Raw genomic sequence first — 24202 nt, 5'->3', positions numbered from 1 at the left:
GAATAGCATTTTAATGTTGATTTTAAATATATAAGTTTCAGCAAGTTTAGTCTTACCCATCAAGTTACGAGCCTGAGAAAATTTGCCTTATTTTAGAAAATAGGGGGAAGACCCCCTAAAAGTAATAAAATCTTAACGAAAATAACACCATCAGATTCAGCGTATCAGAGAACCCTACTATAGACGTTTCAAGCTCCTATCTACAAAAAAGTGGAATTTTGAATTTTTTGCCAGAAGACAAGATCACGGATGCGTGTTTTTTTTTTCCCAGGGGTGATTGTATCGACCCAGTGGTCCTAGATTGTTGCGAGAGGGCTCATTCTGACGGAAATAAAAAGTTCTAGTGCTCTTTTGACCAAAAATATTGGAGGGCACCTTGGCCCCCTCCCACGCTAATTTTTTCCCAAAGTCACCGGGTAAAAACTCCGAGATAGCCATTTTGTTCAGCATAGTCAAAAAACCTTATAACTATGTCTTTGGGAACGACTTACTCCCCACAGTCTCCGTGGGAGGGGCTACAAGTTACAAACTTTGACCAGTGATTACTTATAGTAATGGCTATTGGGAAGTATACAGACGTTTTCAGGGGAATTTTGGTTGGAGGGGGAAGGGTTTGAGAAGAGGGGGTTATGCGGGGGGAACTTTCCATGGAGGTATTTGTCATGGTGGAAGAAAATTTCCATGAAGGTGGCGTAGGATTTTTTAATATTTAAAAAAAAATGAAAAAATAAATATGAAAGTTTTTTCAACTGAAAGTAAGGAGCAGCATTAAAACTCAAAACAAACAGAAATTATTACGCATATGAGGGACTCACCTCCTCCTAATATCTTGCTCTTTATGCTAAAGTAATTTCATTAATTTCAACTATTTAATCTACGGCCTATGTGGTTCAGGGGTAATTCTTAAGGAATTGGGACAAAATTCAAGCTTTAGTGTAAAGAGCGACGTATTAACGAGGGGGTGAACCCCCCTCATATACATAAGAACATACGAATATAGAAGTTCGTTACGTAAGTTAATTCGTAAGTTACGTATATTTTTACTAATAAAAACGTTCGTAATAAAATTCTAGTTGCCTTTTTAAATTAATAAAAAACTTGAGGGTAACTAGGCCTAATCCCCCGATTTTTTTTCTCTCAAAATCGTCCGATCAAAACTATGAGACAGCTATTTAACCAAAAAAAAATAATTAATATGCAAATTTCGTTTTAATTATTCATGTGCAGAGTCAAAATCAAAATAAGCATTAATTCAAAAACTTTCAGAAATTAAATAAAAAAAAAACAAGTTTTTTTTTAACTAAAAGTAAGGAGCGACATTAAAACTTAAAACTAACAGAAATTACTCCGTATTTTAAAGGGGTTGTTCCCTCCTCAACGCCCCGCTCTTTACTCTAAGGTTTTTTCTGTTTTAAAAAGTAGAGTTGAGAGAAAGAGTCAAACTTAAGCGTAGAGAGCGAGGAGTTGAGGAGGGAACAGCCCCTTTCACATAGGGAGTAATTTCTGTTCGTTTAAGTTTTAATGTCGCTCCTTACTTTCAGTTAAAAAAAACTTATTTTTTTATTGAATAACATATAACAAGCGTAAAATATTTATTAAAATTACGCCGATGTTTCATTACCGCAATGTTGTTTTGTTGTAAATTAATAAATCAGCTAAATTGTAAGAACAGAAATTCGATGAATATTTTTCAAGATTTTTTTTTCACTGAAAATTACACAAATATTCCCCAGAAAGCTTGTAAATTTCCCATTAATTTCATCGAATCACAATTAATTTCAACTAAACCACTACGATAAAAAGTCTATCAAAGGAAAATTAGCTGTTGTGGTATAATCGCATACGAGATACTAGTTTGGAGGCTCGCAAAAACTTTTATGAGGTGTTGGGTATATAAGACCTTAAAAATTATTTTTATGTCAAAGTTTTTATAATACAAAGTTTTGATACTTCAGGTATCGAAACCATGAAGTAAAAAAAAAATGAGCATAAAAGTCAAAAGCCCGTTGCGTCAGGTCAAACCGTTGCGTCAAACCGTTGCGTCATTTGTGCTTTACTGAAGACGAAATATGTTTTAAGAATTTTGTATATTTACAGCATTTAAAATAAATAATACAGTGAAATAAAAACTGAAATCACTGAGCTTCCTGGAATTAATGTTCATTGTTTTCAATAGTTCCTACCACTTATACTGATTATTATAGAGATTCTATATTTATTTGTCGCCGATGTTTCGACAAACAGAAGTACTCTGTTCGAGATACATATAGTTTTCAATAAAAGTGAAATGACATAACAGGTATTAGACTTTTACGGTTTGGGAAGGGAATTTTTGAAGAACTGGAGCAATAGAAACAGTAAACAATCTCGGTGTCTACTTTAACAATAACCTTAAATTTTACAAACTTACACTGCTTACATCACTAAGTGCACATTCTGAAGCGTTCATTTCACTAATTAAAGAGCGAGGTGTTGAGGAGAAGGCAACCCCCCTCACATACGTAATAATTTTTTGTTCATTTAAGTTTTAATGCTGCTCCTTACTTTCATTTGAAAAAAAAAACATGTTTCTTATTTAATTTCTTATTATTTTTTTTTTCAATAGCGCCAGGATACCTGGCTCCACCTTCACGGAAAAACCCCCTCCCCACAGAAATATCCTCTGGACAATTCATTCCTGGCGAAAATTATCCCGGACAATTACCCTTAGTATCTTCACGCGTAAAATTGAATCGGTAGAGAAAGCAAGAAATATAAAGAAATTTCAAATAGGAATACTGGCAAATTCACCCAGTGTGAATTCCCCTGAAAATTTCACCCCCTGAAAACTCCCCTATTCATGGAAATTTCTCCCCGTGCAAAATTCTCCCAGCAGAAAATTCCTCCTCTCCTCCCCACCCGAAAAATGTATACATACATGCTAATAACAAATTCTCTACACTAACAATGGGCTAATTTTATAACTCAAAACATTTCCCCAGGGGCTGTAGGGGGCCATTTTATCTCCAAAGACAATGTCATTGGGCCTTTCAACTATGCTGAAGAAAAAAGGTATCTCAAAATTTTCATCGAATGATTTTGGATAAAAAGGAAAGGGAAAGCCTCACTCAAGAAAGCCGCTAGATCTTTGCATTTCCATTAGAACGTGCCCCCTCCCGACGTTCTGGCCCACTGGGTCGATACGATCATCCATGGTGAATCAACAACACAAAATAAACAAGCATCCGTGATCTTTCTACTAGCAATAGATTACACAATTCCATTTTTTTATATGAGCTTGAAGCCTCTACAGTAGGGTTCTTTGACATGCTGAATCTGATGCGGTGATTTTCATTAAAATTCTATTGCTTCAAAGGGGTGTTTACCCGTTTTTTTGAAAATTAGACAAATTTTCTCAGTGAAACTTAATGAAACTTGTATATTTGAAATCAGCATAATAAGCCAATTCTTTTGATATATCTATTAGTATCAAAATTCATTTTTTAAGAGTTTCGGCTACTATTGAGCTGGGTCGTTTATATGGATATTATATGGATGTTTATATGGATGGAAATTATATGAGACTGTTGATCTTATATTTACCTGAAGCCATCACAACCCCTACAATAGGATTTTCTTATCAATACATTACATAAATCAATACATTAAGGCCGTGATTAAGTGAACTGATGGAACTCGAAAATCCCATGTTAAAATCGAAAACTTATATTTAAAAAGTATCCATTGGCGGAAAGATACCGCTTTTAATATCAGGCCGTAGTTTCTTGAAGATGCTACAAAATGTTTGCTAGTATTTTGCTCTGTTTCCTGTAATTGCTTAGAAATCTTAGAAAATGTATCGCTCTTTTTCACAAGTGTACTCTATGAAGGATATTGCTTTTAGAACAAAATCGGTACTATCTGAGCAGAAGACAATAGCCTTTAAGATGATTGCAACCATTTTTCGATGTATTCTCCTGATTTGGAAGAGTCCCATAAAATATTTTCAGCTACCTGAACTTTTTACAAGTCGGTTGCCAGAAGGCATGGTTTCAGATCGCCAGTAACAACCCTAGAGACCAGATTGACAAGCTGGTATAATTAACCTGATATTTCCGCCAATGAATAAGTGCTATTTGCAGCAATTTTTATAGTAATTTCAAAAGAGTCCAGATTCTTCAGACAATGCCGTGAGGATCATAGGCAAGTATGTCAAGGATGTGAATGACACAAGTGCTTGTTTTAAGTCTTTAAATTTGTTTAATGTGGGCCAACTGCGGGATTATCAAGCAGCAATTTTCGTTTCCCAGTGCGTGCATAATTTAGTCCCAGGTGTATTTCGTGACAATTACCGTGCTAACAGTGATAATCATGAATATGATACGAGGAATAGTGATAAATTGGTGATTGAGCTTAAGAGTAGCACAAGATCAGGATTTCGGCTAAAGTTTCTTGGAACTGCAGTTTGGAATTCTCTACCAGTGAGTATCAGGGCGGCTGAGCATCTTCTAGAGTTTAAGAGAAAGTTAAAAGATTATTTAATAAAGAACGATTGAATTTGTATTTATTTGTGAGGAGATAGGAGGTGGTAGGAAGGTCTGGTTGGTTGGGGGTGGTAAGGAGGAGTGGGTGGTTGGGTGGTACTGAGGGAGTAGGATTGTTGGGATTTTTTATGGGGGATATTGTGAAGGAGATTGATCTTTTTTTTGGTATTTTTTTCTTTTTTTTGTTAGCTCTATTTTTTGTTAGTGTATTATTTTATTTTTTGGTGTGTTTGGAAAATGGTTAATTTTTACTACCGCACGCCAACAAAAACGTATGTTTTTCCATCAGTCCAGTAGATGTGTAATGTAAAGAGTTATAATTGTGTTTATTAAGAAACTATCGTATCGTATTTGAAGGGTTCTTGACAATCGACGGTCTCTAGAGAATTGCGAGACAGAAGGCTACCCTAACTTCGATTTTGAACACCGATATTTTCAAGTTCACTTATTCACGGCCTTAATACATTACATACATTACATAGTTTTGTTTAAATACATTGAAGTACTTCATATAAATAGAACAAGAGCTAAGAGCTCATATGGCACTTGTGACGAGGCAAGGAGAGCTAAGAGCCAAGAGATCATATGGTATGATGTCTAAAAAATTCTAAGAATCAATAGATTGATTTAAAAGGAAAATCTGAGGCTTAATGTCGGTAAGAATTTAAAATAAGAGCACTGAGTCACGATGTTCTTCTAAATATCAAAATTCATTAAGATTCGATCACCAACTCGTAAGTTATAAATACCTAATTTTTTCTAATTTTTCCTCTCCCTTTAGCCCCACAGACGGTCGAATTTGGGAAAACGACTTTAACAAGTCGATTTGTGCAGCTCCCTGACACGTCTGTCAATTTTCATTGTCCTAGCACGTCCAGAAGCACCAAACTCGCTAAATCACTGAACCCCTCCCCCCAACTCCCCCAAAGAGAGCGAATCCAGTACGGCTACGTCAATCACGTATCAAGGACATTTGCTTATTCTATCCACCAAGCTTCATCCCGATTCCTCCACTCCAAGCGTTTTCCAAGATTTCCCCCTCCAACTCCCCCCAATATCAACAGATCTGGTCGGGATTTGAAATAAGAGCTCTGAGACATGAATTCCTTCTAATATCAAATTTGATTAAGATCCAGTCACCCGTTCTTAAGTTAAAAGCACCTCAACTTTTCTAATTTCTCCCAATTAGCACCCCCCAGCTCCTCCAAAGAGAACGGATCCGTTCCAATTATGTCAATCACGTATCTAGAGCTTTTGCTTATTCTTCCCATTAAGTTTCATCCCGATCTCTCCACTCTAATCGTTTTCCAAGATTTCTGTTTCCCTCCTCCAACCCTCTATGTCCCCAGATCCAATTCGGGTCGAAAATGGAGCATCTGAGACATAAGATTCTTCGATATATATCAAGTTTCATTAAGATCCGATGACCTATTCGTAAGATAAAATACTCCAATTTTCACGTTTTCCAAGAATTCCGGTTTCCCCCTCCAACACCCCCCAATGTCACAGGATCTGGTCGGAATTTAAAATTAGAGCTTTAAAGCACAAGATCCTTCTAAATATCAAGTTTCATTCAGATCTGGTGACCCGTTCGTAAGTTACAAATACCTCACTTTTCCGAATTACCCCCCCCCCCCCGCAACTCCACCAAAGAGAGCAGATCCAGTTCGGTTATGTCAGTCACGTATCTTAGACAGGTTTTTATTCTTCCCATCCAGTTTCATCCTGATCTCTTCTCTTTAAGTATTTTCTAAGATTTCCAGTCCCCCCAACTGCCCCCCCCCCAATGACGCTGGATCCATTTGAGATTTAAGATAAGATATCTGAGTCAAGAGGTCCTTCTAATTATGAAGTTTCATGAAGATCCGATCACTCCTTCGTAAGTTAAAAATACGTAATTTTTTTCTAATTTTTCAGAATTAATCCCCCCCCCCCAAAAAAAAGAGCGGATCCGTTCCAATTATATCGATCACGTAACTAAGACTTCTGCTTATTTTTCCCACCAAGTTTCATCCCGATCCCTCCAATCTAAGCGTTTTCCATGATTTTGGGTTCCCCCCCAAGGTCACCAGATCCGGTCGGGATTTATAATAAGAGCTTTGAGACACAAGATCCTTCTAAATATCAAACTTCATTGAGATCCGATCACCCTTTCGTAAGTTAAAAATACCTCATTTTTCTAATTTTTCAGAATTAGCCCCCCCCCCCCCAACTACCCCAAAAAGAGCGGATCCGTTCCGGTTGGGTCAATCATGTATCTAGGACTTGAGCTTATTTTTCCCACCAAGTTTCATCCCGATCCCTTCACTCTAAGTGTTTTCCAAGATTTTAGGTTCCCCCTCCCAACTCCCACCCCCCAATGTCAGCAGATCCGGTTGGGATTTAAAATAATAGCTTAGAGACACGATACCCTTCCAAACATCAAATTTCATTAAGATCTGATCAACCGTTTGTAAGTTAAAATTACTTCGTTTTTTCTATTTTTTCCGAATTAACCGGCTCCCCACTCCCCCCCCCCAGATGGTCAAATCGGGAAAACGACTATTTCTAATTTAATTTGGTCTGGTCCCTGATACGCCTGTTAAATTTCATCGTCCTAGCTTACCTCAAAGTGCCTAAAGTAGCAAAACCGGGACCGACAGACAGACCGACAGAATTTGCGATTGCTATATGTCACTTGGTTAATACAAGTGCCATAAAAAGCAAAATATTACCATTTAAAATTGCTGAAAACTAAGTTTCTAGCAGTATTTGCCACCCTAAAGAAATTTCATGGCAGGGCTGATTATGCCCTGTCTTGCCTTTTCCACCTCTGTGCTCGTAGATATGGGAATGCAACATTTTAGTTGTATAGAGAAACATTCTAATTAATTCCTGGCCCCCCTACCTCTTACAACATTATCTGAAGCCTCAGGAACAGTAAGCAGTTTGCCCATTAAAATGTATTTTTTAGGAGTCTACCCTACCCCCATCCAAACAATGTCTCACCCCCTCGTTATTGCTCATACGCGATTACAAATCACCAAACGTAGTCTATTTTCATGACAAATAAAGCGAATGGACTTGGTTGAATCCAGTACTGCCACCGTGCGGCAATACTTCTTTTGCGACTGGGAAGCCTAAAATAAAGTTATTGATACTTTTAAATCAATTAGCCTCTCAAAGTTTTAAATTGATTGCAAATTCGTCCTCTTCGGGGTAAAGTCGTAGTTTGCTGCCCTAAAATGGCAGGAAACAAGGCTTTCCCCTGGCCTAATCTGTATGGTCACTTAAAAAAGAGCTTTAAATTTACGTTTGAATGAACTCCCTCCCAATTATCTTGGATCTTCGGCTTGATACAATAACCCCTGAAAAAAAAAAACATGCATCGACAATGTTTCTTCTGAAAACAAGAGCTAAGAGCTCATATGGCACTTGTGACGAGGCGAGAAGAGCTGAGCCAAGAGATCATATGGTATGAACTCTAACAAAATTCTATGAATCAATAGATTGATTTAAAAAGGAAAATAAGAGGCTTAATGCCGGTCAGGATTTAAAATAAGAGCTCTGAGTCACGATGTCCTTCTAAATATCAAAATTCATTAAGATCTGATCACCCACTCGTAAGTTATAAATACCTAATTTTTTCTAATTTTTCCTCTCCCTTTAGCCCCCCAGATGGTCGAATCTGGGAAAACGACTTTATCAAGTCAAATTGTGCAGCTCCCTGACACGCCTACCAATTTTCATCGTCCTAGCACGTCCAGAAGCACCAAACTCACCAAATCCCTAAACCCCTCCCCCCAACTCCCCCAAAGAGAATGAATCCAGTACGATTCTGTCAATCACGTATCAAGGACATTTGTTTATTATCCACCAAGCTTCATCCCGATTCCTCCACTCCAAGTGTTTTTCCAAGATTTCCCCCTCCAACTCCACCCAATGTCAAAAGATCTGGTCGGTATTTGAAATAAGAGCTCTGAGACATGAATTCCTTCTAAAAATCGAATCTTATTAAGATCCGATCATCTATTCGTAAGACAAAAATACCCCAATTTTCACGTTTTCCAACAATTCCGGTTTCCCCCTCCAACTCCCCCCAATGTCACGAGATCTGGTCGGAATTTAAAATTAGAACTTTAAAGTTTCCTTTTTCCTTCTAAATATCAAATTTCATTAAGATCTGGTCACCATTTCGTAAGGTACAAATACCTCAATTTTCAAAGTTACCCCCCCCCCCCCAATTCCACAAAAGAGAGCAGATCCAGTCCGGTTATGTCAGTCACGTATCTTAGACAGGTTTCTATTCTTCCCATCCAGTTTCATCCTGATCTCACCGCTTTAAGTATTTTCTAAGATTTCCGGTCCCCCCAACTGCCCCCCCCCAATTACGCTTGATCCGGTTGAGATTTAAAATAAGAGATCTGAGTTACGAGGTCCTTCTAAATATGAAGTTTCATGAAGATCCGATCACTCCTTCTTAAGTTAAAAATACGTGATTTTTTCTTATATTTCAGAATTAACCCCCCCCCCCCAATAGATCAGATCCGTTCCAATGATGTAAATCACGTATGTAAGACTTCTGCTTATTTTTCCCACCAAGTTTCATCCCGATCCCTTCAATCCAAGCGTTTTCCATGATTTTAGGTTCCCCCACCCCAAACTTCCCCCAATGTCACCAGATCCAGTCAGGATTTAAAATAAGAGCTGTGAGACACAATATCCTTCTAAATTTCAAATTTCATTGAGATCCGATCACCCGTTCGTAAGTTAAAATACGTCATTTTTTCTAATTTTTCAGAATTAACCCCTCCCCCAACTACCCCAAAGAGGGCGGATCCGTTCCGGTTATGTCAATCATGTATCTTGGACTCGTGATTATTTTTCCCACCAAGTTTCATCCCGATCCCTCCACTCTAAGTGTTTTCCAAGTTCCGATCACCCGTTCGTAAGTTAAAAATACCTCATTTTTTCTAATTTTTCAGAAATGACCCCCCCCCCAAACTACCCCAAAGAGAGCGGATCCGCTCCGTTTATGTCAATCACGTATCTAGGACTTGTGTTTATTTTTCCCACCAAGATTCATCCCGATCCCTCCACTCTAAGTGTTTTCCAAGTTTTAGGTTTCCCCTTCCCAACTCCCCCCCCCCCCGATGTCCCCAAATCCGGTCAGGATTTAAAATAAGAGCTCTAAGATACGATATCCTTCTAAACATCAAATTTCATTGAGATCCGATCACCCGTTCGTAAGTTAAAAATACCACATTTTTTCTAATTTTTCAGAATTACCCCTCCCCCAACTACCCCAAAGTGTTTTCCAAGATTTTAGGTTTCCCCCCTCCAACTCCCCCCAACGTCATCAGATCCGGTCGGGATTTAAAATAACAGCTTTGAGACAAAATATTATTCCAAACATCAAATTTCATTAAGATCCCATCTCCCGCTCATAAGTTAAAAATACTTCATTTTTTTATTTTTTCCGGATTAACCGGCCCCCCACTCCCCCCCCCCAGATGGTCAAATCGGGAAAACGACTATTTCTAATTTAATCTGGTCCGGTCCCTGATACGCTTGCCAAATTTCATCGTCCTAGCTTACCTGGAAGTGTCTAAAGTAGCAAAACCGGGACCGACAGACCGACAGAATTTACGATTGCTATATGTCACTTGGTTAATATCAAGTGCCATAAAAAAGCGAAATTCCACATTTTGAAGATTGGAGCTTGAAACCTGTACGGTAGGGTTCTCTGATATGATATATATAATAAAGGGATTTTCATTAAGATCACTTGCTTTTTCAGGGGTGTTTCCCCTTTTTTCAGGCATATTTTCTCAGATTTTTAGTTATGGATGGGTAGCAATAACTGAAATAATTTTATATATTTAGAATCAGCATCAAAAGCGAATACTGTAGGTGTAGCAATTTTTATGGGAAATCCATTGTTAGTTTTGGTGAATATTGGTCCAAGTCACTTTTTACTTCCAGTTTTTTTTTTATCACAAAACTATTTGATAAGATTCCTTTGTGACAAAATTTTTTTTGAACGTTCATTTCATTTAGTTGAATAGGACAATAAAAAGAGGGTTATTTTGGCAGCTGGATGGTAAGTTTAAATTTTGTTTTTCTTTCGCTATTGTTATTTGTTTTGTTTTTTAACATCTGAATATATAAGGGATTTAAGTTCGAGGGAAAAAATTGTCCTGTTATGAAAGAGGTACATTTTACATGGCCGGTATAAAATCAAACCGTGGTGTCTATGCGGACAGGATGATTTTTGAGTATCTCAACTCTTTCTGTAAACTAAGGCGTAGTAAATTGCATAAAGACAAGTTTACATCTGTTATAATCCACGAAAGCAATAAATCTTTCTGTATTTTTGGTTGGAGTTTTCTTTTAAGATTAAATGCATAACAATTAAATATATTACTGGTTGAATTAATCGATCCTTTTGCCAGGAATCCTTGTCGTTTAAAGTTTACTGTATTTTGTTTCATTTTGCATGCAATTTAATGGCTCTTTTTATTTGAGTTTTTTCCTAAAATACTTAAAAATAAACTTACAAAATAACCTAAAAAAATAAATAAATACTAAATAAACCTACAAAAAAATATCCTGAAATGCATTCTGGCACCCAACCACCACTGCTACTTTGGCGTTGTATCTGTTTTTTTTTTCTGAGGGGGGATCTAACTTTTTACAATCAGGACATCTAACAAGACAGGTTGTACAGGTTATTATAATTCGACAAAAAATGGCGGAAAAAAGAGCAGATTTCCAAGTTCTGTCTTCCCAGGACTTGAATATATTCCAACCTTTCTAGGAGAAGAGGTTATCATCATTACGTCTACCAGATGATGGCATTCAATCAAAAACAAACAAACTGTCTCGTGGTATTTCCCTGTGTTTGCAGAACTTAAAAAAAAAATAACTCTGTACTGAAAACTAAACTCCCGTCTTTTTCTAGAAGATAAATTTAACAGTAAAAGCCATTTTTATTGCCAGTAAAAGACTATTGGAAACTTTATAAATTAGTCTTTTATTTTCTGTAGGCTACTTAAAGGACTTTTCTGCTCTTAATCCTGTCTTATCGCGTTGGTTTTGTTTTGTCAGTAAATCTATAATTCTTCCGAATTCAGAAAATATAAGGAAACATCGCGAGCCAGTGTATTTAATACAGCTTTTCAAAAATGTGCTGCATAATTTTATTCATTTTAAGTTTCAAATTCACTCTATACTTTCATCAGGAAAACTTAGTTTAAGAAAAAATTATTTTTCTGGGAAACATGACGAAAAAAGTCAACTTTAAATTCTCGGATCTTACAACAAAGTTCCACGGAATATACTCGTTCTTAATTAGCCAGTCTACTAAAATAACCAACAGGGAATAAGTTTTAAGGAGTAATATCCAATCAAATAGACAGTGTTAGAATCTTCGTTCGGCAAACAAGTGTCAACGGAGTTATCAAGGCAGGTCAAAAATCAAATACAGGACATTATTAGCGTGTTCAGAGTAAGAAAGAAAGGGTTATCGCCAGTTAAAGATAGAAGATAGGATGAAACAGTTTATACACAGGTCTACTGAAGTTAATGTCACTTTCCGACTTTCATTACTGGGCTTAGAAGCCTTACTTGGCGTGCAATACTGAATCGTTCCTATATAGAACGTAGCTTTTATAATCAAACAGTTCGTGCAGTAAGGAACGACTGAGCTCAATAGTAACCCAAAGATGTCAAAATACATAAGGATTTAGATGTCAAATACATAAGGATACATAAAAAGAATCGGCTTATTATGCCGATTCCAAATATACAAGATTTCATTAGTTTAGTGTTAAAAATCCCATTAAAAATTATGAGCATGAGAAAATTTTTCTGATTTTCGAAAAAGAGGAGAATGCCCCGAGAAGTCAAGGAATCTTAATGAATTATTACACCATCAGATTCAGCGTATCAGAGAAACCTACTGCAGAGATGTCAAGCTCCCATCTATAAAAATGTGGAATTTTCTATTTTTGACAGAAGAAGATCATGGATTTGTGTTTATTTTTTATTATTATTTTTTTCCAGGATTGATCGTTCCGATCCAACGGTCGTAGAATATCAAGAAAGGGCTCACCTAAACAGAAATTAAAATTTATAGTGCCGATTTTAAGAAACCAAAATACTGGAGGGCAACTTGCCCCCTTCCATGCCCTTCCATTTCCCAAAAAATTATCCAATCAAAATTTTGTGATAGCCATTTTGTTCAGCATAGTTGAAATGCAGATACACCTTTGGCGATGACATGTACCCCAAAATTCCTCGGGAAAGGTCTCTAAGTTATGAAATTTGCCCGTTGTTTAAGCATGGTATTTGTTGTTGGGAAGTAAAACATTTTTTGGAAGGGGGGGGGGTACATTTTCGATGTAGAGGGTTTTTTCACATGGGAGAATTTTTCATGGAGGAAATATTCTGGGGTTTCTTCGACCATGAGGTGAAGATGAGGACGAGGAAGGGGCAGTCCCCTTCTATATGATATAAATTCTGCTGATTTTGGGGTTTAATGATACTCTTTACTCTTACAACAACAGTGTAGACAAGAAACGTTCCCATAAATCATAAGAGAGTAAATATTAATTTCACATTTTTGATGCGTTTTTTATCAGTCAAAAAAAATTTGTTCTTTTCTTCATTGTTTTTATGTATCGTAATTTCTCTGTGGCTGCACAGCTCCGCAAGTGGATGTATTTTCCACGGGGGAATCATCGGTAGGAAATTCAAATTATTTTATAATATTGGTAACTTCCTTACACAAGTTCAATTACAGATTTGACATTTAGTCATTAAATATTGTATATTTGGGCTAGACCCATCACGATTGTTTTTCCTTTGCTTAATAAAAAAAAATCATGGAATCCTAATGTAGAGCTCGAAGCTCCTATTTGTAAAAATGTGGAATTTTGCAATATTTGCCAGAAGAAACATCACGGATGCGGGTTCATTTGTTGTTTTTTTCAGGGGTGATCGTATCGACCCGGTTGTTCCTAGAATAACAAGAGAGCTCATTCTAGCGAAAATTAAAAGTTCTAGTGCCCTTTTTAGTGACCAAAAAATTAGAGGGCAACTAGGTCCCCTCCCATGCTCATTTTTTTCCCGAAGTCACCGGATGAAAATTTTAAGATAGCCATTTTATTAATATAGTCGAAAAATCTAAAGGGCTGCAAGTTATGAACTTGTACATATAGTATCGGTTTTCCCATTATACATATAGCATCGGTTATTGGGATGTATACAGAACGTATACAGGGCAGTCCCCCTTCTATACGATATAAACTCTGCTTATTTTTAGGTTTAATGTTACTGTTTAGTTTTAAAATAACAGTGTAGACCAGAAATGTTCCCAGAAATCGTAAGGGTAGTAGTAGAGTAGATATTAATTTCACATTTTTGATTCGTTTTCTAAAGTTTCTTTTGCCCCTCTCCCCCTCGCACCTCCATTTTTACCTTATTTTGGTGCATTAGCAGAAACTTAACAAATCATCGGCTCAAATATGCTTTTTGGGCTATGCCTCCCTCCTCCCTATAAATGAAAACAGAAATATCCTCAAAAGTATTTGTTTTATGCGACTAACAGACACTTACGCAATGCAGTATTCCAGAATCCGAACAATATACAAAATGTAACTAGCTTTAACAATTTTATAAAATATGTTACTTCTATGAGTTCTATTGTAGAACAATAGATTACAACCCGGTGCAGAGATTTCTGTGAATTCTTACCCAAACAAACAAATATACAACCCATGGAGCAAATGCAAATGACGTCCGGGAGTTTGGTTTTAACATCTTGATTGAAAGGAAAAGTCTCCAACGCAAACAAATTGAAAGATTTTTGCCTTTATCCTGATGTTTGAGGTGATTTAAAACCTAGGTAAAGTCCAGTAAAAGACTAAGTGAAACTTTTGCTATATTTTATTTTCGAAAACAAAAAAAAATATTTATATAGTAAAGAGCGATAAGGTTTCAATGTTTTATTATTTACTAAATTGAAAAAAAAAAAATTATTTTGAACTGAAAATAAGGAGCAGCGTCAAACCTAAAATTAACATAAAAATTATTCCGTATATGAGGGAGTTTCTTCCATCCTCGATACTCTGCTCTTCTCGTTAGAGTTTTTTAATACTTATAAAAAAAACTTCTAGGAGATAAGATATATTATCTTTATTTCAGAAAAACCTCTATCACAAACCCAAAAAGGGCCAAATTTGGACTTCGGATACGATAAATCATATTGTTGCGCTAAAACTGGCAATTTTTGCCAAAATTGTAAAGGCAATTTTGCAAAGAAAAATTATAACGAATAATATTTATAAATACATATACATATATATATATATATATATATATATATATATATATATATATATATATATATATATATATATATATATATATATATATATATATATATATATATATATATATATATAGATTATAAGGGACACTAAGAATGTCGAAGCATCAGCGGCTGTTCTAAATAAGCAGTCCTTGTGCTTGTGCCAAAATTGTTGCCAAAATTGTAAAGGCAATTTTGCAAAGAAAAATTATAACGAATAATATTTATAAATACATATACATATATATATATATATATATATATATATACATATATATATATATATATATATATATATATATATATATATATATATATATATATATATATATATATATATATATATATATATATATAGATTATAAGGGACACTAAGAATGTCGAAGCATCAGCGGCTGTTCTAAATAAGCAGTCCTTGTGCTTGTGCTTCCCATAATCTCTGTCCATTTTAAGTTTTAATGCTATTCCTTACTTTCAATTGAAAAAACTTTTTCAATTGAAATATTTTATAGTAATGAAATATTTTTTCAATTGAAATATTTCATTTTTATAGTAATGGCTAGAAAATCCCGCGCCCTTTTCATTGAATTTTTCTTGCCCCATGACATATTCCTCCAAGGAAAGATCCTCCCACATAGCCCCCTCCCCCCAACCCCACCCAAACCAAAAAAATCCCCCTGAAAACGTCTATACACTTCCCAATAACCATTACTGAATGTAAACACTGGTCGAAGTTGGTAACTTGCAGCCCCTCCCCCAGGGACTGTGGGGGAGTAAGTCATCCCCGAAGACATAGTTATTATGGTTTTCGACTATGCGGAACAAAATGGCTATCTCAAAATTTTGATCCGTTGACTTTGGGGAAAAAATGAACGTGGGAGGGGGCCTAGACGTCCGCCAATTTTATTGGTCACTTAAAAAGGGCACTAGAACTTTTCATTTCCGTCTGAGTGAGAACTCTTGCGACATTGTAGGACCACTTGGTCGATACGATGACCCATGGAAAAAAAAACCAAAAACAAATAAACAGGCACCCGTGATCTGTCTTCTGGCAAAAAATACGAAATTCCACATTTTTGTAGATAGGAGCTTGAAATTTATGCTATAGGGTTCTCTGATACGCTGAATGCGATGGTGTGATTTTCGTTAAGATTTTATGACTTTTAGGGGGGAGTTTCCCCCTATTTTCCAAAATAAGGCAAATTTTCTCAGGCTCGTAACTTTTAATGACAAAGACTAAATTTGATGAAACTTGTATATTTAAAATCATCATGAAAATTCGATTCTTTTGATGTATCTTTTAGCATCCAAATTCCGTTATTTAGAGTTTCGTTTACTATTGAGCCGGGTCGCTACTTACTACAGTTCGTTACCACGAACACGAACTGTTTGACAAAAGCAAGTCTTGTGACGTATTTTATGATTATGCCATCACCTTCCTGTAGCGTCTTCTAAACGGTGGAGATGACTGCGATAAAGTCTTGAGAAATCATTTATACCGACATTAAGACAAGCTAGTGAAGAAAGGGCGCAAGGGGAGATTAAACGGGACTTTCTAGAAAAGAAGGCAGCTATGGCAGAAGATGCAGCCAAACGCGGCGATTTCAGAACTGTTTACAAATTTACCAAGGAAATCATCGGGAAACGACGTAACCTAAACGGGCCACTTAAAGATGAAAATGGCAAGATGGTCACAGTTCCCGATGAAATCCCTGAAGTTTGGGCCGTACATTTTGAATCCATACCCCCGCCTCTTCTGGAAAGTGCAATTGCTTTATAATTCTGCATAAAATTTCTTATATTTCCGTGCAATTTGCCTATTTTTGGATTCCTTGATATCGCTGGACGTCATGCATTAAAAAGTAAACAAAGTGCATCTTTTATTTTAATCCACTTCGAGGGAGCATCCAGCTCTTTTGAGAGAACTAGAGACCCAGTACCAAATTCGAGCTCTCCTTCGTAAACTGTTCTCTACGAAGACCCAGTTCCCGCTTAGCACTGAAAAAAAGAGATACATAGGTGATACCCAGGATAAAACACGATTTTCAAAATGGAGTTCATTCGGCCATGCTGATTCCAACTGTGCATCTTTTATTTTAATCCACTTCGAGGGAGTATCCAGCTGTTTCAAAACTCTTTGACAATAACATTTTCCTATTAGAATAAACCTAATAATGGATATTTTTCTTAAATAGCTTCAACCGCAATTTTTTACATGACAGTTTTTTTTCAAAACACATTTTTAAATTTTTGACTCAAGTGGGTTGCAGTTTCCTCTGTACTAGATTACAGCTACTGCTGAAACCATTATAAAATTGACAGATTAGATTCCTATATCGCCGTAGACACTTGTATAGTAAAAATAAATTTAGACTTTCAACGCAACGCTTTAAAAATTCATGTGAATATTTCTTAAAGGACACCTCTCGGGGATGGACCCTCGCCACCCTAGCCTTGGAAATAAACTGATTAATCCCCATTTTATTCCCTCCCCCTTAGTGGCAGAGCCATTCCTAGGTTTGTGGTGCATGGGGCGAAACGAATTACAGCGCCCGCTCCCAAATCAAATATAAGCAAAAAAAGCCGAATCAAAATGAAAAATTGGATCAATGTGGCAATTCCCAAGCCGCGGCACCCCCAGTCCACGGCGCCCGGGGTACCTGCTCGGTTCCCCCCACCCCCTACGAACGGCTCCACTTGCTGACACCTATGCTCCCCCAAAAATAGGACTATTCCAGGGTATGACTTACTCCTTGGTCAGCCCAGATTTCGGTCAAAATAAAAGTTTACTAGAAAAGGTTAAATGTAAAGGTGTTTAACTGAAGAGAAACACTTACCATCCTTCTGCCAAAAGTAGTTGTCACTAATCCTTTAAAATTTGCTTGACTAAATGTTACAGCAGAGGCTCTTCGAAACACTGAAAAAAATTTGAGCAAGAAACAGCTATCCAAAACAGGTCTTACTTCGTAATTTACATGATTGTGTCTAACTATTATAACCAGAATTTTAATTTTGATTACCATTGGGAATGCTGTTGCATTTTGGCAATGAAATAAGTGTAAATAAGACCAGACACAGAATAACAGCATAAGAGAATGTTATTTGACACATGATGATGGTGTAACAAATCCAGCTTTTTCTTCTTCTGTTTTCTTATAAAGTGCGACTACCGGCAAGAAAACTAATGGAAAATCTGGTGGGACCATTTCATAACTCACTCTTTTATTGTTTTGTAGATTATGAGGCAATTTATTCAGCAGATAGAACATGATTTAATTAAAAACTAAAGTCCCAGGGGCGCTAATTGGTAGCGTAGTTTTTAAAAATACTTTTTTAGGGATTTTCATTGAAAAACTCCGTTTTTTGTATGTGTTTATAGTAAAACATTGAAAAAACAAAACAAAAAAATAATTGAAAAAAAGACCTCTCCCCGGATTTTGAAAATATATTTTACCTCTCCCCTATATTATCGTGAATTAGCACCCTTCGAAGGTCCTGTTTAACAAGGATCAAAGTCAGTACTACCTACGCAAAAATGCTATTATTCTTGTTGTACAAAGAGGTGGACTATAAACTTCATATCAAAGCTTTTCAGTGATGGCAATCTCAATAGGGCACTTTTATTTCAATTTGGCGTTGTTTATGAAGAGTTTTGGGTTTCTAGTCTATGTTCTAAAAAATTTCCCGCAATTATAAATTACAGTCCAGTTATACTGGAATGAAAATTACTATTTTCAACAAAGTGTTGCGTGGGAAGTAACTCTCTTCATTTTGTAATTAAAAATTTTGAAAACATTCGGGTCGATTTTCATTTGATAAAACTTGCTTGGAAAAAAATGTGTTCAGTGTGGGTCAGGGAGTTTACGTCCAAAATGTATTTTCTATATTTAAACCATTCTCATTGGAATGGCTATTTAGACTTTTTACCTTAAATCATATTTTGCAATGATGGGACACTGAGCCTCTTCAAATTTTCTCCGATCATTGGTTCAATTTGAACCTTAAGGGGATATGGGACGGAGTGCAGACAGTCCTGGAATTAGACGGGGTCTATCCGCTCTCAATAGTACCTCTTCATTTTTGTGACTACTACTACTAACAACAACTCTGCAGATCCAGCCGCCTGAGGCCAACACAGCTACGCACGCTATTCCCATTTATTCCACCCCCATCTATTCAAAACATCCCGGATTATAACCCTTCCGAGAAGTTCTAATTTCCCTTAAGTACTTCTTTACGACCTCCATCCATCCCATTCATGGACGACCTGCTTTTCTTTGGCCCTTGATGGTCGGCCGAAAAGGATGATCTTTCGAAATCTCTCATCCTTTATCTAAAGAATGTGTTCTAGCCATCTTATCTATTCTCTCATTACAGCCCTAGAAATTGGAAAAGAACTACATTTTTGCACAATTTAATCTTTGAGATACGGTCAGTCAGAAGGGTACCAAAAGATATCCGTAGACAATTCCTCTGGAAAACATCTAACAGATTCTCCTGTATCTTCCGGAGCGCCCCCTTTTCAAAACGATACTTAACCACTGTTACCACTATTGCTTCTAATATTCTAATCTCGGTTCGCAGACTTGTATTCCTATTCTTCCAAACTGTTTTCAACTGTGAAAAAACGTTCTGGGACTCGGCTTTTGTGTAAATTTAACATCTCCATTAAATCCAGTAGCTTTATTAACAGCACTAATTAGGTAAGTGAATCTATCCACTTGATCGATCTTCTCGTTACCGAGCATCACGTCTTCACCTTCACTTATTCCCAGTCTACGCGACTTATTCTTTTTGACAATAATTTTCAAACCTATTCTTGTACCATGAGCTGTTAAAACCTCTAAAAAATCATTCATTGCGCCAACATTTTTATCTAGGACACTCAAATCATCAGGATAATATAAGTCTAGGAGAATTTACTTTTCCATTCGGTTGCATGCTCTCCCATAGCCTCTGTCGCGCTTCTTTGGACAAAGTTCATCAAACTGATCCATGTAAATAAGGATAAGACACAACCCTGTTTAACTCCTGATTCAATACGCGGCCAGCTAATAACCTAATTTCCTACCGTAGCCGCAGCAGTGTTACACTTTGGAGAGGCATATTGAGCGTCACGAGGAGACTTCCCAGGAAAGGGGAGGCAAATGTTATCGATGTTTAAATGGAAATATTGGCTTTAATAACCATTTTTTATGTCTTAAACAGCTATATGGTAACAAAGTGTGAGCATGGCGTGACTCGTGTTTACTGTAACCAGAACTAAAAAAAAAAAAAATGGATAGCAACCTATAACTTAAAAGAATCGATTTTTATGGTAATTACAAACACAAAAAATTGTTAGGTTTTAAGTTGCCCAACAAAAACTATGAACCTTAGACCAATTTGTCCCATTTCTATAAAAGGGGGAGGAAACACTTTCACAACTATATTCTTTCATTCTCAAATACAACTCACGCTCTAAATTGGTCCTAGCTAATCTTCTTTAGCGTAAAGAGGGATGATTTGGGAGGCAAAAACCCCCCTCTTATACGGATTAATCTCTTTTTGTTTTAAGTTTTGATGTCACTCCTTACTTTCAACAGAATTTTTTTTGTCACTGAATATTGTAAAAAAAATGAGCTAAGATCAGATTTGATAGGAAAATGATCAAAGTTTTGAATCAGCACAATCATAAATTCTTGACTAGGCACAAAAACGAGCTAAGTACTGCCTCTTGACAAGAAAAAGCTAAGTCGTAGCTACAGATTGACTCGGTCCAAAACAGGCTTACTTGGTGCAAAATGAGCCAAGTCCTTTTTTGGCTCAAAAACGAGCCAAATCCCGATTCGGTGTAAAAACGATCTTAGTCAAAGTTGCAACCTGATTCGATACAAAAATCATCTAGTTCCTGGTTCAGCAAAAAAGAAATGAGCTAAGTCAAAGGTGAAGACTGACTCAGTGCAAAACGAATAATTACTGACTTATTACAAAAAGAAGGAAAGTCCAAAATATGGACTGTTTTAGTGCCAAAACAAGGTAAGTTGATACAAAAAGGAGCTTCCCCCTAACTTAGTACGAAACAGGGCTACGTCATGACTCTATATAAATGAGCCAAGTCCTAAGGCCGTGCAAAGATCTAGCTAATTCCTGATCCAGTGAAAAAGCAAACCAAGTCCTAGCTCGGTGCAAAAATTAGCAAGCCAAGCATTCGGAAAAAACCTAGCTACCTATGTAGCAAAATCTGACTTGGGTTCAAAACAAGTCAACTTTATTTTAAAACGAGCTAAAATAAACATGAAGAGTGATCTTAATTTTTACTTACAATTAAAGGTCCCAATTTTAAATTTCCCTCCTAAGTGATAAGTTACATGAATGTTTTTAATAGTGACAAAATATTTAAGAACAGATCTTTTCAGAAAGCAGTTCCGTTTCTGCAAGCCAACGGAAAATTATAACTGAGACCATAGTTCCAAGCCAAGAATGTCATATTCATTCGACTAAGAGGTTCATCAAGATTAATGCTATTTTTCAGCATTTTTTTACTCCAACTTGTAGAAGTTATAGAGTTTGAGTGAATAAAATTGTATATTTTCACCGAAGTATTGGTCAGAATACTTATTATAGAGGTGTAGTTTCATCCAGTTACAGTTCATGGGCTGATTAATGGATTTTCCAGGCAGTTTTTATTCTTTGGCTGTCTATGTTTATAAATTTGAAATTTGCTCCAATGGAACACTGCCTTGTCTCTGCAAAAGCAAACTCATTGTCAGCACATGTTAGCTGTTAAAACACTGGGGGAAAACACGACTTTGGTAATGCTTTATTATGCTCATAAAGCATGACTTATTAGTTCCCTACTGGAATTAAGAAATGCTCAGAAATTACTGATGAAATACATAAAACAAACAAACACAAAGTAGAAACAATAGGGAAAGTCTTTTCAAGACAGTAGAAATTAGTTCAGTGGATATTTCGGCCTTATGTCCAAGGGCTGTTTTTTAAAAAAGTTTTTTTCAAAAACATTATTATTTTTAATTCTCACATTTTAATGTAAGTTTATATATATTTTTTTCTCGTATTGTGCTGAAGATGGCCCTTGGACATAGGGCCGAAATATCCACTGAATTGATTTCCACCGTCTTGAAAATATTTTCCCTATTGTTTCTACTTTGTGTTTGTTTGTTATGGAAAGGCAGTGTGGTCTTCAGCGCTATTAAAAAGACATTAAAAAGTACATAAAAAGACAAATTTATATCATATTAATTATTCTGTTATTCTATTCAAAATAGTCTTTAATCATTTATTTTATTTATTTGAATTTTGTACAGTGATGGTATTGTATTATATTATTACAACCGGACAAAGTGGTAATTTAACAGAAGGACCAAAATAAGCAAATCATACAAAGAAGTAAAATAAGTAAGATTACTCTGAACAACGTTTTGTCCAGCCTTCCCTGTTAAATTTGTCATTAAAGTTCTAGATTAGGGGTTTTGTCATATTGAAAAGTTGCTAAGTTTGGTGGATGAAACTCTCAGGAAAAAAATTAGAGTTTCAGTAATCACCAGGAAATGCATTTTGAACTAAGTATCTCTACCCCTCTCCCTCCAAAGGATAATACCCTTGTAAAACCTTGGCATAAAAAAATAAACCCTGAGAGATATATCTACCACTAACATGAGGCGAAAGGCAAATGTTTTGAGCCTAATACCTTGCTCAAATTTTGGTCTATAAAAGTTTTAAAGATTTGAGGATTTATTTTCTAAATTCATGAAAAAAGCCTTGCTATGGCTTAAAATCTTGCTGTAGCAATTAAAATTACACTTCCAAAATCTAAGCTAATAAAAAAGTAATAAAACCCAAAATTTGAGTTATTTTTCTTTTAATTTTACTGAAATTCGTCTTTAAAACTTGATAAAAACACTATCAATTTCTTAAAATTTCACAAGGCCATTGGTGGCCAAATTTATTTCTGTGAAATCAAACTGACACAACTCTATTATACAGCTCAAGTGGCAAAAAAAGATCGCACATATTATGAGTAATTGATTTCCTTGAGCATCAAATCGTAGCATCAACAAGCCAAATTTGTATTTATTGATAATATGCTGCGTAAAACATCTAGAAGCTATTGGCTCAACCAGAGAGTGTCTAGGGAGGCGATGGCCTCTTCTACTCAACACTAACAAATTTTTAAATGTAACAAAATAAGAAAATATGGAACATTTATTTTTAAAGTCTAGTAGAAATAAAACTCTTGGCAGGAGAAATACCTGGGAGCGCTTTTGGCTGAAGCATTTCAATTTGTGTACAAATCATCTGTCTCCTATTTTAACAATTGTGTTTTTTTTAACTTAGAATAAATTAAGCTGAAATTTCAATGATCCCTTCAAATTTTTCACATTACTGAGGCATTTGGAATTAGAGTGCTATCTAATAAGTAATTCCTATTTTTATAGATGGCGCTTGACAAAAAATCAAAAGAAAAACAGTAAATACTATGCTGTTTAGTAAATAACCCATATACTGTGTTTATCTAAAAGTTAACTTAATGTACTTAACCAGTAACTAAAACTTAAGGTGTGATGGATATAGGCAACAAAACAATACTCACTGAAAGTGACTCTCAATAGCTAGCTGTATCGAGCAGTATCGATACGATACACAGTTAAACATCCGATACAAAGAGTACTCGAAACTTATACCAGTATCCTATGCGCTGTATCAGAATCTGATATCTAAAATTAAATGTATGGAATAAAATCTTTTACATTTTTTTTTTGCTTCAAAATTAGAAATTGAAGAATACAGAATAACAACTTAATCTCTAATCTGTAAGGTTACTTGGATCGCCAAAGCTACCATAAATTAATAAAATTGAACACTCACCTTGCCGTGCATAAAAACCTAAGCAAAAAATCATAGACTAACTGAATGACCTTTTATGGCACGTAGGCAGAAGTTACTTTTACTTTTCGATAGATTGCTCTCGCTAATGAAATGAACACAGATGGTGCTACTAAAAAGGGAATTCAAATAGCTTGAAAGTAGGGGAATGTAATATCCTTGTTGAGGACCTGAGTGACCATGTAGTCAAGAGGGGTCTGAAATTCATCTCATCTGTAATATCCTTGTTGAGTGGCGTTTCTTCTTATTTTATGAACCATTTACAGCAATCCTCTGTCCAAATAAATTAATCTATTCATTACAGATTCAAAGATAACATTCTGTGACAAAAACGCTTGCTTACAATTGACCTTGACAATAATTTGAGTTTTCCTCCGCTGGACCACTTTCATTTACAAAAAATCGTTTGATTCCCCCTTCCCTTATGGCTCAACAC

The 24202-nt window shown here is 35.9% G+C and overlaps 1 protein-coding gene across 2 annotated transcripts in view; it reads right to left on the bottom strand.

Moving 5' to 3' along the window:
• The window catches only part of LOC136041745 (pterin-4-alpha-carbinolamine dehydratase-like), a 38027-nt gene extending 14132 nt beyond the window's left edge, over nucleotides 1-23895 (bottom strand). Inside the window, exons 1-2 of one of the 2 annotated variants that reach the window (XM_065726498.1) lie at nucleotides 23749-23895; nucleotides 17715-17794 (exon numbers count right to left, since the gene is read on the bottom strand). In XM_065726498.1, coding sequence (XP_065582570.1) covers nucleotides 17715-17794; nucleotides 23749-23782 — 114 coding nt within the window. In that variant the 5' untranslated portion in view covers nucleotides 23783-23895. Of the gene's footprint in view, nucleotides 1-17714; nucleotides 17795-23473; nucleotides 23598-23748 lie in introns of those variants that run through there. The other variant, XM_065726499.1, reaches the window with a different exon arrangement.
• Nucleotides 23896-24202: the final 307 nt, after the last annotated feature.

This window comes from Artemia franciscana, unplaced genomic scaffold (assembly GCF_032884065.1).
Source record: "Artemia franciscana unplaced genomic scaffold, ASM3288406v1 PGA_scaffold_36, whole genome shotgun sequence".
Taxonomy (NCBI): Eukaryota; Metazoa; Arthropoda; class Branchiopoda; order Anostraca; family Artemiidae; genus Artemia; species Artemia franciscana.
Note: the sequence above shows the minus strand (reverse complement) of the source record. Positions and strands in the feature narration are given on the sequence as shown.